The following is a 17341-nucleotide window of genomic DNA, read 5'->3' on the forward strand; positions in this document are numbered from 1 at the left end:
TGATCTCATCTAAAAAAGTTAATTTTTTAGTAGGTCAGAGACCTAAATGTAAGAGTTAAAGCCATAAAATACTTAGATGAAAATATAGGTGTAAATCTTCCTGACCTTGGATTAAGTGACCATTTCTTGGTTCTGACACCAAAAGCTCAAGCACCCAAACAAAGAAAAAGCAGGTAGTTGAGATTTCATCAAAATTAAAAATGTTTGTGCCACAAAGGACACCATCAGGAAAATGAAAAGGCAACACACAGAGTGGAAGAAAATATTTGCAAATCATATATCTGATAAGAAATTGTATCCAGAAGATATAAAAAGTCTTACAACTCATTATTTAAAAAATCCCAAAACACAATAATCTAATTTAAAAATGGACAAAGGATCTGAAAAAACATTTTTCCAAAGAATATATGCAAATGATAATTAGCATATGAAAAGATCCTCAACATCATTAGTCATTAAAAAAATGCAAATCAAAATCACAATGAGATATCACTCCGTACCCACTAGAATGGCTATAATCAAAAAGACAGATAATAACAAGTACTAGAGAGGATATGGAGGAATTAAAACCCTCACACACTGCTTGTAGGAATGTAAAATGTTGCAGCCACTTTAGAAAACAGTTTGGCAGTTTCTCAAAAGGTTAAACAGAGAGTTACCATATGACCCAGCAATTTCACTCCTAGATATATACACAAGAGGATTGTAAACATACAAAAACCTGCACAATAATGTTCATAGCAGCATTATTCATAGTAGTCAAAAAGTAGAAACAACACACATGTCCATCAATGGATGAACGGAAAAATAAAATGTGGTCTCTTCATATAATGGAATATTACTTGGCAATAAAAAGGAATGAAATACTAATATATACTACAAAATGGATGAACCATGCAAACATTATGCTAAATTAAAGACATCAGTCACAAAAGACCATATATTGTATGATTGCATTTATATGAAATATCCAGAATAGGAAAATGTGTACAGACAGAAAGATTAGTAGTTGCCTAAGGTTAGGTGGGTGAGAGGAAGGGGAATGACTGCTAATGGGTACAGCGTTTTTTATAAGAGGTTATGAAAATTTTCTAAAATTGATTGTGGTGATGGTTACCCAACTCTGTGAGTACACTAAAAACCATGAAATTGTATACTCTCTGTAGGTGAATTGTTTGGTATGTGAATTAGATCTTAATAAAGCTGCTATCTTAGTGTATATATATATCTATCTGCCCGGTTACTTTCTGGTGATGGGATTACAACAGAATTTCGATTTCTCTTTTTGCTTATATCTGATCCCTGCAGAGGTTGAACAAATACTGGTAAAGGATGTTACAAAAGAGATTCCTACAGCTGGTGGGGCTGCACAGATGACACCAAACATCCTTCCCAACTCTAGATTTACCTTGGAAAATTCTAAAAGGTGGAAGAATATCTAATCAAACTGGAGGACCATTGTTCTCTTTTGGGACAATCCGAAGCATTGCTCTGTGATCAGAGATGCCACTTAACATTCCTCTAAGAACTTACCCTGCTGTAGTTCTTCAGGGCCAGGTGAGCTTTTCCCATGTGGAAGTATGCTTTTGTGTATTTTTCATCACACTGCATAAAAGAGAATGACTGATCAGATGTTTCAGAAGATTTGAATTCAGTAGCCACTTCCCTGACTGCCTAGCTAATACTCACAGTGTTAAAGCAGAGCTTTGGTTCCCCGGACAGCTATCAGAGTTAACAATTAGAACTTTTCTGTGCATCTGTGACCAAACTAATTGATGTCTGCAAGGAGACTGGATGCACAAGTAAGCTTTCTATCAAATTAATTAATGATACCTGCCAGTTTTCATTTCCACTTAATGAGACTCAATCAGGAAGCAAAGCAGAAACCCTGAGTGTAGAAGAGCTCTTAACACTGGCTGAACATTAGAATCACTGGGATGCTTCTGGAAATCCTGATGGGCAGGCTGTAACCCACACCAGTTAAATTATGCTCTGGGGTAGGGCCCTGGCTTCAGTAATTTTTTAAGCTCTCCAGGTTATGTAAATGTGCAGCCAAGTTTGAGAACCACTGGTTTATTAGAAGAGAGAATTCACTCTAGGAAAACATCTGAGGTTACTAGTATATCTTAGTGGGCCTGGGAAGTTCCTCCCCCCAAATCAACCCCAGCATGTATATTGGGAGCTTATATTCATATTGCTTAAGATCAGGAGGGATGCTGCCTTCAAAAGGCAGAATTGAAACTTATGGCTGAGAATTTATTATTTACATAGGGACCCTGCACCTCCCTGCCCCCGATTGTTAAAACTCCACAGGGAATGATTTGCATGGAGACACAAACTAAAATTTAAAACATCCAGTTAATTAACATTTACTGTGCCAGAGGTTTAGAGTTCAAGCTCAGGAGCATAAAATATCCCGAATGAGTCCTTATTCTGCTGCTCACCAGAAGCAGGGAAATGGCCAGGCCTCCTAACTTTTCTGACACTCATCTTCCTCATCTAGAAAGTGAAGGTAATGTTAGGATCTCTTTCTTGGGTTGTGGTGAGGAGGAAATCATGTAAAACACTTAGTGCATTGCCGGTTAATGCAATATTAGCTGCTGTTGTTGCAGATATCACAACAGGAGTCCATTTCAAAACAAAAGAGAAAATTTAGAGAAAAGCTGAATAATAACAAAAGAGGGAACAATAATCATTGGAGAGGCCTTTATAGATGCATTTCATCTATGTAATTTCCTGATTCGCCGCTAAGTGACTGGCAGTAATAATATTAATAATAATAACACATGATTGTCCAGTCCTTACCACGTGCTAGGCGTTGAGCTTGATGGTTCATATGAATGATACTATAGAAGCCTTATAACAACTCTATGAAACAGATACAATTATTATCCCCATTTTACGGGTGAGGAAACTAGGGGGTGGAGAGGTTCCAGCTCATACAGACAGAAAGTGGAAGAGCTGGAATTTGATATCGGGCCATTTAATCCCAGAGCTAAAAGGCTTAAAAAACTACACCAAATCTCCTTCAGGAAAGTGCTGTAGAAAAACTATATAGATGCTACATAAAACGCAATAAACAAGGGCCAGTAGAAGGAAATCTGGTCTGAAGAGATGTAGTCTAAAAAAGGGTATGTAAAGGAGGGGGGATTTGAGCCGGATCTTGAGTGATTTGGAGAGGTGAGGGGAGGTGATGGGGGGAATGGATTGGGCAAGTTCCCGAGGTGGCAGAGTACAGGGGCTTCTGTGGACAGTCCAGGTGGGATTGAGGGGCAGGTGCTGGAAGAGGGCAGATCGTGCTGGAAAGGGAGAGCTGCACGGCGATGCCGCATGGAGGCCTTGAATGCCAGGCTAGGGGAGAGGAGTTAGCAATGGTGGGTGGAGGCAAGTTGGTCTGGAGGCGGCCTGCAGAAGGGTCCAGAGGAGGAAAAGGCAGGAAGATGTGAGAGGAGACCAGAACAATCACTTAGAACAACGGCTCGTGTTTGAAGTTCTGGCAACAGTGGGAGTGAAAGAAACGCAGACACAACATGGGAGCTATGTCAGAGAGAGAACTGACCAGCAGCGACTACCTGTAACGACAAGGGTGAAGGAGGAGATGAAGTCAAAGCTTGGGGTCCAGCTGCCTGGAAGACCCGTGTGGCATTAACAGGAAGAGGTCAGCCAGGGCAGGTGGTGGGGAAGTCAAGCAGGAAGATGAAGAGCTGGCTTCTAGACATACTGAGTTTCAGATGGTGCCAGGACAATCAAAAGGAACCTGCAGGAGGCAGCTCAAATGCAGCCTGGAGCCATGGGCAGGGAGACTGGGTAAGCAAGCCTGACAGCCATGTGCAGAGCTGAGAGATGGACCCATGAGAGGAGACGTGAGGTTTGAGGGATCAACTGGAGAGAGAAGAAAGGAAGGGAGCAGAAGAGCAAACCCTGGTGAGTTCACAAAGGTGGTAAGCAAGCCTGACAGCCATGTGCAGAGCTGAGAGATGGACCCATGAGAGGAGACGTGAGCTTTGAGGGATCAACTGGAGAGAGAAGAAAGGAAGGGAGCAGAAGAGCAAACCCTGGTGAGTTCACAAAGGGTGAAACTCAGGAAGCAGGGAAGGAATAGTCAAAGGGAAGAGAGGAAACTCCAGCACTGCAGCTCACGAAAGCCAAATACTCAGAGTAGATTCACTGACAGAGTGTGAGGGTTTTAACAGGGGCGGGGGGATCCAAGCCCCAAGCGTTAAAGCCTTGTCCATGCCCTTCATGTCATCACGAAGTGGGTATAGTTGTGACTTCACTTCCTCAGACAATGACACAAAGGGCCGCTAATGGGTTTTCTCACTAACAGGGTCAGCCCTTACTAGGATTTTCTCAGGAAAACCTCAGGTTCCCTTTAAAGGAATCCTGGCTGCAGAGGAAGATGTATTTCATTGTGCAGGAAGTGTTTGGCCAAGAAAGAACTGATTACGATCTTAACTGAAAGCAGCTTTGCTGCCTTATCTTCCCTGACAAGGAACATCAGTCTTGAAATATCATCACACAGGCTTGTCTCTACCAATTCAAAAGTGTCAAGAAATATTAAATTGGGATGAAAGTACAAAAACTATTAATAATGGAGTGCCAGTGACATTCACTATTGTTATATTACTTCTAAAGGAGTGAAGCTTTTTTCTTTTAACTTGCAGCTTTCTCAAAGAACCAACCATTATTAGTTTTTAGAACTCTCTGTGCATTTTTTCCCACCCTTCCAAGTGTTTACCAAACCTCTTCAACAGGGAGCCTCGCTGGGCATTTAACAAGATTGGCTGCTGAGTGTCAGCGTTTTTAATGTCAGCTCCATTGGGCCCGCTTTGCCTTGGTTTCACTGTTAATTACATTGTACTTCAATTAACAATTGGGAACAGGCCAGCGTGTTGTCCTGAATCAGTGTGATGATGTGTCTACCTCTTTGGTCCTTTTCAGATCAGAAAAGATACTGCTGTAGGCCCTGAGAGGAGACCTTGTTTCTTCCACAGAAGGGAAGGAGATCCACACCCAGGAATTATAGGGTTTTCATGTGTCAGTGGAGATGCTGTATATGGGAGATGGTGAAGAGTCCAGACATACAGGTAGACTGACACTAGCTCCGTGATTCTGCACAAGTTACTTTAATTCATCTTCAGTCTTGGTTTCTTTGCCAGAAAAACAGGAAAACTAGTGGCTTTGAACAGAATAGAACAGAATGTTGTGAGCGTGCAGCAGGTGGTGGTTTTTGCTGTTATTGCTAGAAAAACCAAGGAAAACATCCTTACCACTCTCTTCTCCTACAGAATAATGGTAGAAAATAAATCATGATCAAACAAGGTGACAAAACAGGTTAGTGGATCCATACTGCAGCTGTGAGGAGCTTGATGTCAACTTTGGGGAACTCTCATAGCTCGAAGTCCATACAACGCAATGGGACAAGATTTGCTACACACTGTATCTTCTAAAGGACAAAGTAATCAGACATTCCAGATGTCATTTTGGAGGATCCCTCGTGTTTTATGAACCATTACAAGCAAAAATGACTTTCAAATTCATCCCTGTTTCCTTTGCTTACCCTTTCATAAAAAAAATAAGAAAGTCAGTGTGGCCAGTATGTTGTGAAGTGTGCTCTTGTTCTGGGCCACACTCATTAGGTTAGAATAGGTGTGAACTGAAGCCACAGGAGAAACTTGGCACATTCTCCTGACACCACAATTTTTCTTGATTGTATTTAAAATATTATTGTTATATTAAACTAAACAGATGTCATGAAAATGCCACACAAAATTCACAAGGATTTTAAGATAAAACACACATCTTAAAAGGAATTTCATGCTTTCTGCTTCTAGACCCTTGAGGAGCTCATGATCCTTCTCCTCTGCTGTGAGCAGCAAGCACTTCAGTGCAGAAGTCTGACAAGCACTAGTTTTGGTTATTTAGTTAAAGCCCCCTGTGACAGAGTAACTTCGGGGAATGTGGATTAAGGGTTATTTCAATATTTAGTCCTTTCAAATAACGTCACTAAGAAGTGATCATGCCATTTCTCTTTTAAAAACTCTAAACATTTCCACCAATAGTCCTTACTTCCACGCACTTTTGATTATCTATTTTGGCAGATTTCAGAGGAAATACTATGCACAATATTAAGCTACCTGCCTGAGGCCTGCCTGAAGATGAACAATAGAAATTCTTTCTTCTCATTATTCCTCTACAAATAGAGGGTGTTATAATATATTTCCAAATTATTAGGGCTGGAGGGAAAAACCACAAACCGATGAGTAAGAGCTACAACTCTGCAGAAACAAGCTCCCAGAGCTGGCTCCAGCAGAGAGAAGGAGGCATTTCCACTACTGCCTGGAGCAAAGCATCTGATAACACAACAGTAAAGAATGAGCTATTGCAAAAACTGTAGAGAAAGAGGAAGAATGCGATCTAGTGTTCCACAGCAATATAGGGAGGCTACACTCAACAACAAAGTACTGTATAACTTCAAGTAGCTGGATCCTGAACAATTCAGTCAATGTTAATTAGCTGGGTGTTTTACATTTTAGTTTATGTCTCTGGGCAAATCATTCCCTGTGGAGTTATAATAATTGGGGGCAGGGAGGTGCAGGGCCCCTGTGTAAATGGTAAATTCTCAAGGATGGCAAATGTTCCCCACACAAAGAAGTGACAAATATGTGAGGTGATGAATACGCTAAGTACCCTGATAAGATCACTGCACACTGTATAAATGTACCCAAATATCATATTTTACTCCATAAATATATACAATTATTGTGGGTGAATTAAGAAAAAATAAATTAAAAAAAAGGAAAAAAGGTTTAACTGCTAAAGTAAAAAAAAAAGGAATGTGCTGTTGCAATATAAAACCTCAAGGAACCTATAATAACAGCAGCTTCTCTGGAGAGCTCACTATGAGCTGGGCAGTTTATGTGCATTATCATGACCCTCCCAACAATTATTCTACCCCATTTTATACATGAGGAAACTGAGGCTCTGATGGCAAGCCTACACCCCTTCCTACCATGATGTACTGGCAGCTCTTTCGGATTCACTTCAGGACTAAGACATCTGACCCAAGCAAGCCCAACAACATCATGTGGGAAAGGAAATATTCTCTTACCTTCAGAGCCCATTCACAATCCACCAGTGCCTTCTGGTAGTCCCCAAGTTTTATATAAGCCTGTCAGGACACAAATAGTGGATATCATAAACAGCTCTGCCTCGAGCAGTCTTTGTCAACACAGAAGGGACAGCAGCACAGTAGAACGGTGATGAGGAGTACCTGACCCCTACCTGGATCGGCCAGGGTCTTGGCAGGAAACAGATGGCACACTACATGGGGCAGCAGGGAGAGTTTAATAAAGGCACTGCTTGCAGGGTGAGGGCAGGGCTTAGGGAAACCCACAAGGGCTGCTACAGAATCCCAGAGCGAGCACCAGTGGACAGCCATTACCACGGCTAGAACTGAAGGGACAGAGGAGGGAGCAAGGAACAAAATAAGAGAGGACAGGCATGTGGAAAGAGCTGCCTGACACGAGCTGAGGCCTTTACTAGAGCTGGAAGCCAGGAGAATAAATACCCCAATCTCACTTTCCCTCTTCCTCTTTTTTTTTTTTTTTTGACCGGTAAGGGGATCGCAACCCTTGGCTCAGTGTCGTCCACACCATGCTCAGCCAGTGAGTGCACTGGCCATCCCTATATAGGATCCGAACCCATAGCCTTAGGGTCCTAGCGCTGCACTCTCCTGAGTGAGCCATGGGGCCAGCCCTAAAAGTTTATTTTTATTTTTATTTTTTTCCCTCTTCCTTTTGATTTCATTGGCTGAACCCAAAATGAGGGCTGGAAGCCAAGGAGCCGATCCACACAGGCCAGCCCCCAGGGCACCGCGAGGGGCACAGAAGATCTGAAGGGGCTAAAGGAAAGTACCCAGCACACTAACTGCGTCTGCAAAGGAAGAGCCAGCTTCTGAGTCTACACTACTGTCAATGTTCCAGGACACCAAGTGATAAAGGGAATCAAAAAGACAGATAACAAGTATTAGACAGGATGTGGAAAATTAGAACCCTATATGCTGCTGGTAGGAATGTACAATGGTACAGCCACTTTGGAAGTCTGGCAGTTCCTCAAAAGGTTAAACACATAGTTACTTACCATATGACACAGGAATTCCACTCCTAGATATATACCCAAGAAAATTATAAACATATGTCCATACAAAAACCTGCACAAGAATGTTCACAGAAGTATTATTCATAGTAGTCAGAAAGTGAAAACAACCCAAATGTCCATCAGTTGATGAATGGATAAGTAAGATGTGGTATATCCATAAATGGAAAATTATTTAGCAATAAAAAGGAATGAAGAATGGGCCGGCCCAGTGGCTCACTGGATAGTGCGCCGCTTGGGAAGCACGGCGGCGCTCCCGTCTGAGGGTTCGGATCCCACATACAGACCGGCTCCCGCTCACTGGCTGAGCGAGGCGCGGGAGCAACACTGAGGCTTGCGATCCCGTTGCCGGTCCCCGGTCCGGTGCGGGGGCAACACTGAGGGTTGCGATCCGTTGCCGGACACGGAAAAAAGACAAAAGAAAAAAAAAAAAAAAAAAAGGAATGAAGAAGTGATACATGTGACAACATGGATGAACCTTGAAAACTTAAGCTAAAAAAAGAAGCCAGTCACAAAGGACAAACACTACATGATTCTCTTTATATGAAATGTCCAGAATAGGCAAATGCATAGCGACAGAAAGTAGATTAGAGGGTGCCTCAGGCTGGGGGAGAGGGAAGGGAATGGGAAGATTGAAGGGTGACAGCTAAAGAGTATGGAGTTTCTTCGGGGATGACAAATTGTCCAAAATTTAATTGTGATGTTTTGTTTCATAACTCTGTGATTATATTTAAAATAGTGATGTACACTTTAAATGGGTGAATTGCATAGTATGTGAATTATATCTCAAAAATGCTGTTATCAAAAAATGATCAAGAAAAAGTTCTGCTTCCGTCCTCATGTGCACAGAAGGAAGAAATACAGAAAATAGGGTGACATTTAGGAATCAGACCATCACCATGAACTCTTAACGCCAAATGCCTGCGGCATTCTTTTGGAATCCCCTAGAATGGGGAAAATCCTGAAAATCAAGAGTTGACTCAGAATTCTGTGATCTACTCAAACTAAACTGATTTGACAATTTAGTTCATTTAACGTTCCTAAGAGGCATATAAACAAATAGAAGACTGTTTAAAAACAAGAACAATGGCTACTATAACCTCTGTATTAATTACTGGATACAATAAGTGGTCAATAAATTCTTATCAAGTTACACTAAGTAGATCTGAAGCACTCTTCTGGAAAGTTCCCTAAGAGGCAGCAATGATCATCCTGCTGTAGGAAAGAAAACCAAGCACCAGGAGGATAAAAATTCTTATCAAGTTACACTAAGTAGATCTGAAGCACTCTTCTGGAAAGTTCCCTAAGAGGTAGCAATGATCATCCTGCTGTAGGAAAGAAAACCAAGCACCAGGAGGATAGAGCCTTTTCCAGGGTCCCAACAGACACCAATAATAGAGTCAATACCACAGGTAGGGTTGCCCATGACCAAAACTGTACCAAGGCACTGTGACATTTTTAACAATGAACATGATGAGATATTTACATGGACAAGCCAATTATGGGCTCAGTGTTGGAACTCCTGGGGAATCTCAGCATTCAACCAGAGCGAGTAGGGAGCGGCAACAGCCAGCTGATGAATTTCTGCAGTGCAGCGCCTTGCTTCAATAGAAAGGAAGCTGCTTTCATTAATTCAGGTTCTGTACTAATTGAAGAAGACAATTCTTTGAGCTGTCTGTTCTAAAAAACACCATCCTTTCCTCCAGGGTCTTGGGTTTCATTTGAAAGTCAGAGGATCTGAGGAAGAAGCTGGCATCATTCTGGACAACCGCAGCCATGATTCCATAACATTGTTATTCAGGATACATACAGACTCTGAAAAAGTCTATATCGGCTTCAAGAGTTTCTCTACACAGCATTTCGCTTAGTCTTTTCCTTTTTTTAAGGCTTGGATTCAACATCCTATAACTTCTCCATTCTCGTTTGCTTTTCCACATTTTAAAAGGAACTGCTTTTTCCAATGGCAGTTAAACCCCAGATTTATCTAAATTTTACCAGCAATCTATTGATCATAACATTAGCTCCAGGAGAAAAACAAAGCAATGAAAGGGTAGGACTTCTCTCTAGCAAGCAACACTCAATTCAGAGAGTCCTTATTAAGTGTTTTCTAACACTGCATGCATACAGGGGAGGCATTTTAAAAACAGTCAATGGTTCAAATGATTTGTAACACCAGGCAGCACATTTTGCATTTATTTGTCTCTGAATAAGCTTTCTCTTTGGAAAAGCTGGGGGGAATTGCCTCCCCAAAGCTTTTCACTGCATTTACTTATATTTATCCACATTCATTCTTAATGTGATTCTTCAGAACTAATCAAAATGCTGCTTAAAATTGAGTACTGTAAAAATGTAATTTAGATAAATCTGGGTATAGGCAGTCTGAATTACATAACATTTTTAAAGCAATTCAATTTTATTGCTTTTAAATAACTTCAGAGTAACATGACTAAACAAGCATCAGTAGGTAGATATTTTTCGAGACCAAATTTGGTGATAAATAAGGAACTATAATTATTGTATTAATTGCTTGCCTTTAAATTATTCTTCTGAATTGTCAACAGAAACTTAGTTCCCTTAAATGGACTTATTGTGCCTCCAATGTTATGTAACTTAACAAGGATGTATTGAATATCTGTTATAAATAAAGTATTAGGGGAAAAAGTATATGCCCTCAAAAAGTTTGCAATCTGGTTCAGGTGATGAAATGTACACTGCTAAATCAACCTCTGCCTATCTTATTTACCAATTCGCATCCTTATAACAAGTTTTCTCCACCAATGGGGGTAGATAAATGACACATCAACTCTAGTCTGACTTATCCAAACAGCTGAACTAATGAGGTTATACTGTGCTTGGATTTATCATTAAATCACTGTCACTTAGACTTTCTGGCCTCCTAATGTCCTATTTCTTGCTTTCAATACTCTTCCTCCACATACCACAGCCAAACATTCTTAATCTTGAGTTACAGAAATTGGAGCTGGTGAGAGCTCTACAGCAGCCTCTCCCTCTTGTCAACGACATGGCATCAAGTTCATCTCAACAGGTTCTGACATCTCCTGACCATAGGGTAATCACGTCCATGACTCTGCCAACTTTTCAGGCCCGAGCAACAGAGAACTCTACCACACAAAAGCTCAAGTACTTCTCAAAGATAGGATCACAGGTGACATTTTTGTTTCAACTGAGAACTATCAGCCTGTCCCTTCAATAAGCAGCAGATAATAAACATCTGGGTGATGGTTTTTACCTGGTACTGCAGAAAACTGAGCTCAGCTATTATAGAAAACTGAAGTATAAGGGATTTCAGAAACTCAAAATTTCTGAGAAATTGGCTCTGAGTCCATCAGCTATCTACTTTACCCCAGTCACAGAATCTGAATCTTAAAGAGGGATTGGCACAATCAGTAAGAAATTATCAGGAGAGTAACCCCTAGGAGTTGACACTACCACCAAAATAGAAGCCTGGGCAAATCCAGTGGTGCCAGAATTCCAGGTCTCACAGGCCATCTCATTCCTCTAGTATTCTCCTTTATGCACATGGAGACACACCTGGTTACCACCAGTGACGTGCTGAAGCAGACTTACACTATGGAGAGAGCTGATAACGTGAAGCTCTTCCCAAATCCTCCTTCAGTGATTTCAAATTGATTGTTTCAAATCAGATCATGGTGAGAGTACTTACACCATGGAAACTTGTTCAGTACCCACAGCCCCCCCAAAACAAGGGCCAGTTGTTAAACACTTACCAGCCCACCAGTGGTACTATCTAGTCGTCTCTGTCTGCTTTCACAAGTAAGTGTAGTAGCAACTGTCCCCTGAGAACACCCCACGGCCACATCTGTGGCTCACTGACCTGGGCTCGGTTAGTGTAGAGCACTTTCATGTCCTTCAGCTTTTCCAAACCCTCACTGTAGTGCAGAATGGCCGTTTCATAATCGCCTTTAGAAAATGCTTCATTCCCTTTTTCTTTTAGGGCTAGGAGAAAAAGTCACACAGGTGAGCTCTCACCACATATCGAAAAATTCTTTTAGACTTTATTCCCCTGATTTTCCAATTCTACTTCAAAGTTCTTAGCTTCTATTGATCCAAAAGGGACTTGTCACTTGTTTCTCTCTGCAGATATTTCAGGACCAGCTTCTTTGAGTATTTTTTCTCCAAATCCACCCCAAGTCCTCTAACTAGCTTCTCAGAAAAAGTAAATGTTTCTGCATCAAGGTTCAGAACCACTCCAAGTTTGCCAGAGACCAAGTCTACACGTTCAATGTCTCATAAAAAGAGTCAAATAACTGATCTTCTGACAAATAAGGAATCATCCAGGTCTGCAGCACACATACCACTGGGTGGTATAAAATAAATGCTGAAAACATTCTTCTGTCATGGGTATCTGCCCCCTCCCCTGCCCCACAACCCTGTCTCTTTCTTTGTTTTCCTTTATGTCCCCTCTCCTTTCCCACATCTTTGTTTCTTTTCTTTTTTGCTCCTTCATGCATGCCTAAGCCTCGGCAGAGGCACCTCACTCCCATCCCTCCCCACTTTCCACGCACTGTTTAGCAACTGTTCAATTTTATCTGCTAAGTCTATCCATATGCTTTAGAAAGAGGTTTGACTGTGCAGGATGACTGGGGGCTACGATCGACTCCTTCTTGTTGCAGCAGGAACAGAGAACAGAGCACCAGTGACTTCTGCCTGGCTGTGTCCCAGTGCTGCAGGCCCTCTTGTGTGCTCTTTCTAGCAAAAACCACCAAGCTATTGAAAAGTAAGGACCAACCATTACCATCTGCTAAAACTTTGTTTTCTCTTCTTTTCTTGGCTCGTTCCTTTGCATCCTTCTCCACAGCTGCCAAGAAGGCCTCTAACAGCAGAGTAATTTCAGATATTAAAAAGAAAAATCCAAATACTATAATCAATTCTTTAGTTCAAATTCAGAAGGATGCTACTTTAGAGCTTTACAGCCACACTTTTTACGCATACAAATACAGGCACAGGCACACACACGCACATGCACACACACACACAATTCTGAGGCAACTAAAATGACATTTTCTTAATTTGACATTAAATGGTAATCTGTGTAATGTATTATTATACATGATGGCTATGACTGTGCTTCAAATTTGAATTATGCCTTTTAAAAGAGTTTTTCTTTGAAGAGAGACTTTTTTGTTCCATTTAGCATAATGAGCTTCTGCGCTCAGCAGCAGAGAAACTATCTGGATCTTTTGAACAGCTTAGAGTAAATTGGATGATACAGAATAACTAAATTCAGTTTACAAAAGATTGGCCAGGAGAAAATTGAGAAAAACCTCTGAGTGATGTCCCCTCTGACCAGTAGCAGCAGAATTGGGTGATCAGTAGATTTTTGTTCATGGGTTGATTGTAAACCCAGAGGCTATAATGTAAGGGTGTGGAAACTACAATCAATAAAAACTGATACTAAATAAGTAATACACATTGAGAAGAGAGAGAATGCTGTCCTTACCTGAGTTCATTTCATCTGCATTCTGCAGGACACAGGTTATCATAAAAACAAAGAAATAAATTTCAAAAACCACTCTCTGATTTATAAATACATAAACCAAGAAAGCAAATCAATTACAAAGGAGGAGTCAGGTCATCTCCTTAAACTACTAATACTGAAAGGCCCAAAATTCAGGGGGCTTGCTTTAAATCAGATCTGATTATGGGCACAATTGCTATGTGGCTAAGTCTGCAGGAATAGGCTGCCCAGGTCAAGGGAACCCGCCTGCTGCTGTATGAGTTGGTAATATGAGGGGTCTTCAAAAAGGTCATGGAAGGATTCATATTATCATTTAATTCTATTTTTGCATGTATGAGTTAGTAGAATATATTACCTTAACAGTACAGCTTAAATATAACACAAAAGCTCAGTAGGTGGAGAGGCCAAATTTTCATTGAAATAAACACAAGACACTGTTTAAAGATGACCCAGAAAGACCAAGGAAAAAATCAGAGTTTATACTTCCTTGTGGAAAATAAATCTAGTGGATATAATAAAGACTATTTCAGTTTCACCACACAGTTTGAGGTTAAAGTACTGCCTCAATGCAGATCTTCTTGCTATATCTACATATATAACTCCATAATAGAAAAGGAAACCTTCTCAGGAGCTTGTGGAGGACTAATCATGGTCTTGTTCAAAGTAGTCCTACATTCATCCTCCTCTTCATCTTCCTCCATAAGCAGCAGTCTCTTTTCTGTCTCAAGGACAGCTTTCTGTTGCACAACTGGGTCATCAGAATTCATCTCCTGAATTAAATTGGCTAGAAGAGAAATCAGATGTGAATCACTCAAACAAGGTCTTCAAAAGGAAAGACGACATTCACTAGAAAGAATGGTGCAGGAAACTTGCGGAGAGGATCTTAAAGAAGGAAAGATCAAGCAACAGAAATGAAAATAGAGCAATTAGAACCAATGCAAAAAAAAATTAAGAACAGGATTTGTTTTGCCTAGAAAAAGCTGCATGAGAATTTAAGTATGGGTTTCGAGGAATAGAGTTTTAAGCCATTATTTAATTCGGCAATAATTTATGGAGAGCTTATTATGAGTTAAACATTATGCTCAATTCTATAGATAACAACGATGAATAAAAAAGATTCTTTTTTAAGAGCTTACAATCTTGTGTGGGAGACAAACATGTAAGTACAGGCAGCTCTGACATATCAAAACAGTATCCCTTAACCCTTTCCCTACTGTCTCCACTTTACTGCCAGCTTAGATTCCATGGTCCATCACTTGGCAGCCATCCAGCTCATATATTTTTTTAAGAGCTTACAATCTTGTGTGGGAGACAAACATGTAAGTACAGGCAGCTCTGACATCTCAAAACAGTATCCTTTAACCCTTTCCCTACTGTCTCCACTTTACTGCCAGCTTAGATTCCATGGTCCATCACTTGGCAGCCATCCAGCTCATATACTCAACTCCCTTGCTCTCCCACAGCACCTAACAGACAAAACTCCAACTCTAGATGAATCCAACTATCAACTTTCTACCCCTCAGCCTTTATTAAGAATGCTGAGTACTGAGGGAGAAAGGCAGATTGATGCCTGGGGGAACTGGTTCCAACTCAACTGGACCTTCAGTGATACCCAGCAATCCTACTATGTTACCTTAGGCAAGTCATCCTATCATTTCCCCAAAGACTTTCAAAAGTTTTCTGCAATCTAAACAGATGACCTTAAAGAGATGCCATCAGAAATGAATTCTTTCAACTTCCTGCCATCAGAACTTCAGAACTACCTACACCTATATCCATCCGTCCTTTCTACCACAAGGAAAAGGTGTCTCTCCTCACGTATGAGGTTAATTCCTCATCCTGTGATCAGCATCCCACCATCCTGTTTTGCATAATCAGGAACCCTGCATCACCAGTTAATTATCCCATTTCAGCAATATTTTCAACCTCTCCCATTCAACCAGCTTCTTTTTTAAGGTATTTATATACTTTCAGTCTCTTCCAATGCCCTGTTTCCTTCCATTCACAACTAAACTTCTTACAGGTATTTCCCTGTTCCCATTTCTTGATTTATCACTGACTCTTCAAGGATATTTGTTTTAAAAAATTTTAGTTGTAAAATATTTCAAACATACAGAAAATAATATAACAGACATTTTTGTTTCTATACCAGATGTAAGTTAATATGTATCCTTTCTCCAGCATGCTTTAATGTTTAGTATTTGTATCATTTAGCTGCATAACATGCCACCCCAAAACTTAGTGGCTTTAAACCACCACCACTTACTTAGCTTTATTTAGTTCACAGTTTTCTGGATCAGCAATCTGAGCTGGACTTAGCTGGCCGATTCCTCCGGTTTCAGCTAGGACCACACATTTATCTATGGTCAGCTGTTAGTCATCTAAGTGGCTCCCTTTGGAAAGTTGGCTGGCAGTTGGGGCTTGAGCAATGCGAGCAACTATGAGGAGTGTGTCTCATCTTCTGGCAGGAGTTCCCGATAGCGGCATGAGAGCGAGCCTCAATGCCCACACACCTTTCAATCCTCTGCCTGTGCCATGTTTGCAACATCTTTTTGGCCAAAGCAAGTCACATGGCCAAGCCAGATTCAAGGGCTAGAGAAACAGACTCCATTCTTGACGGGAAGAAAGGAGCTTGTGACCATTTTTGCAATCTACTGAAGAATTTGTGTATGTGTGTATCCAAACATTTTAAATAAATAGTTTTATAAAATATGCATTCTTTTGCAACCTACTTTTTTCTCTTACTATGCTTTAGAGATGTGTTCTTGACACATAGAGAATTCTAGTTGATTTATTTTAGTCATTGTAATACCATAGTTAATCCATTCTCTAATTGATGGATAGCCAGGTGGTATTTTTTTTTATTTTTTGCGACAGTAAATAAATGCTGAATTGACTACCTGTATGTACATATTTCCTTATGCATACATGTTACATATTCTTCAGAATATGGCTATACCAATTTTTACTACTATAAACAGCATAATATGTTTCCCAGACCCAGAGACTCTCCTTAAGAATCATTTACTCCTACATCATCCCTATCTCGCCTTTCCCTATAAACATCTATACCCCATTGAGAAATTGGGAAATTACCCCCTTGTGATTCTCCCATGGCTTTCCCCCTCCCAGCATGTTAAAATAATAAAATTTGTTATGCCTATTCTCAGAAAAAAAAAAAGTAAACAGTGTACATTCCTCCACATTCTTGTCAACACTCGTTATTGTCAAACCTTTAAGATGTCAATATAATGGATGGGAATGCTTTCTCATTAATGTTTTAATTTCCATTTTACTGAATATGACCAGGATTGAACATCTTCTTATTGGTTTATGGGCCCTCAGGATTTCTTCTTCTGTGAAATGCTTGTTCCTATCCTTGGCCAATTTTCTATTGGGTCATTCATCTCTTTCATATTAATTTACAGTGGACCTTTGAACAATGTGCGGGTTAGGGCCAGTGATGCCATATGCAGTCAAAAACCTGCATATAACTTTTGATTCTCCCCAAATTTAACTACTAATAGCCTACTGTTGACTGAAAGCCTTACTCACAACTCTGTGAGTTGGTAATATGAGGGGTCACATATTTTAACACATATTTTGTATGTTATATGTATTATATACTATAGTCTTACAATAAAGTAAGCTAGAACAAGAAAATGTTATTAAGGAAATCATAAG

General features: G+C 40.5%; 1 protein-coding gene across 1 annotated transcript in view; it reads right to left on the reverse strand.

Annotated features, from left to right (window-relative positions):
- Nucleotides 1-17341, reverse strand: part of TTC12 (tetratricopeptide repeat domain 12) — a 50071-nt gene that overhangs the window by 27696 nt on the left and 5034 nt on the right. Inside the window, exons 2-7 of the mRNA XM_008589195.1 lie at nt 14278-14441; nt 13640-13661; nt 12935-13012; nt 12014-12135; nt 7112-7171; nt 1534-1605 (exon numbers count right to left, since the gene is read on the reverse strand). Of these exons, the coding sequence (XP_008587417.1) occupies nt 1534-1605; nt 7112-7171; nt 12014-12135; nt 12935-13012; nt 13640-13661; nt 14278-14441 (518 nt within the window). The remainder of the gene's footprint in view (nt 1-1533; nt 1606-7111; nt 7172-12013; nt 12136-12934; nt 13013-13639; nt 13662-14277; nt 14442-17341) is intronic.

Source organism: Galeopterus variegatus, unplaced genomic scaffold (assembly GCF_000696425.1).
Source record: "Galeopterus variegatus unplaced genomic scaffold, G_variegatus-3.0.2 Scaffold5289, whole genome shotgun sequence".
Lineage (NCBI taxonomy): Eukaryota > Metazoa > Chordata > Mammalia > Dermoptera > Cynocephalidae > Galeopterus > Galeopterus variegatus.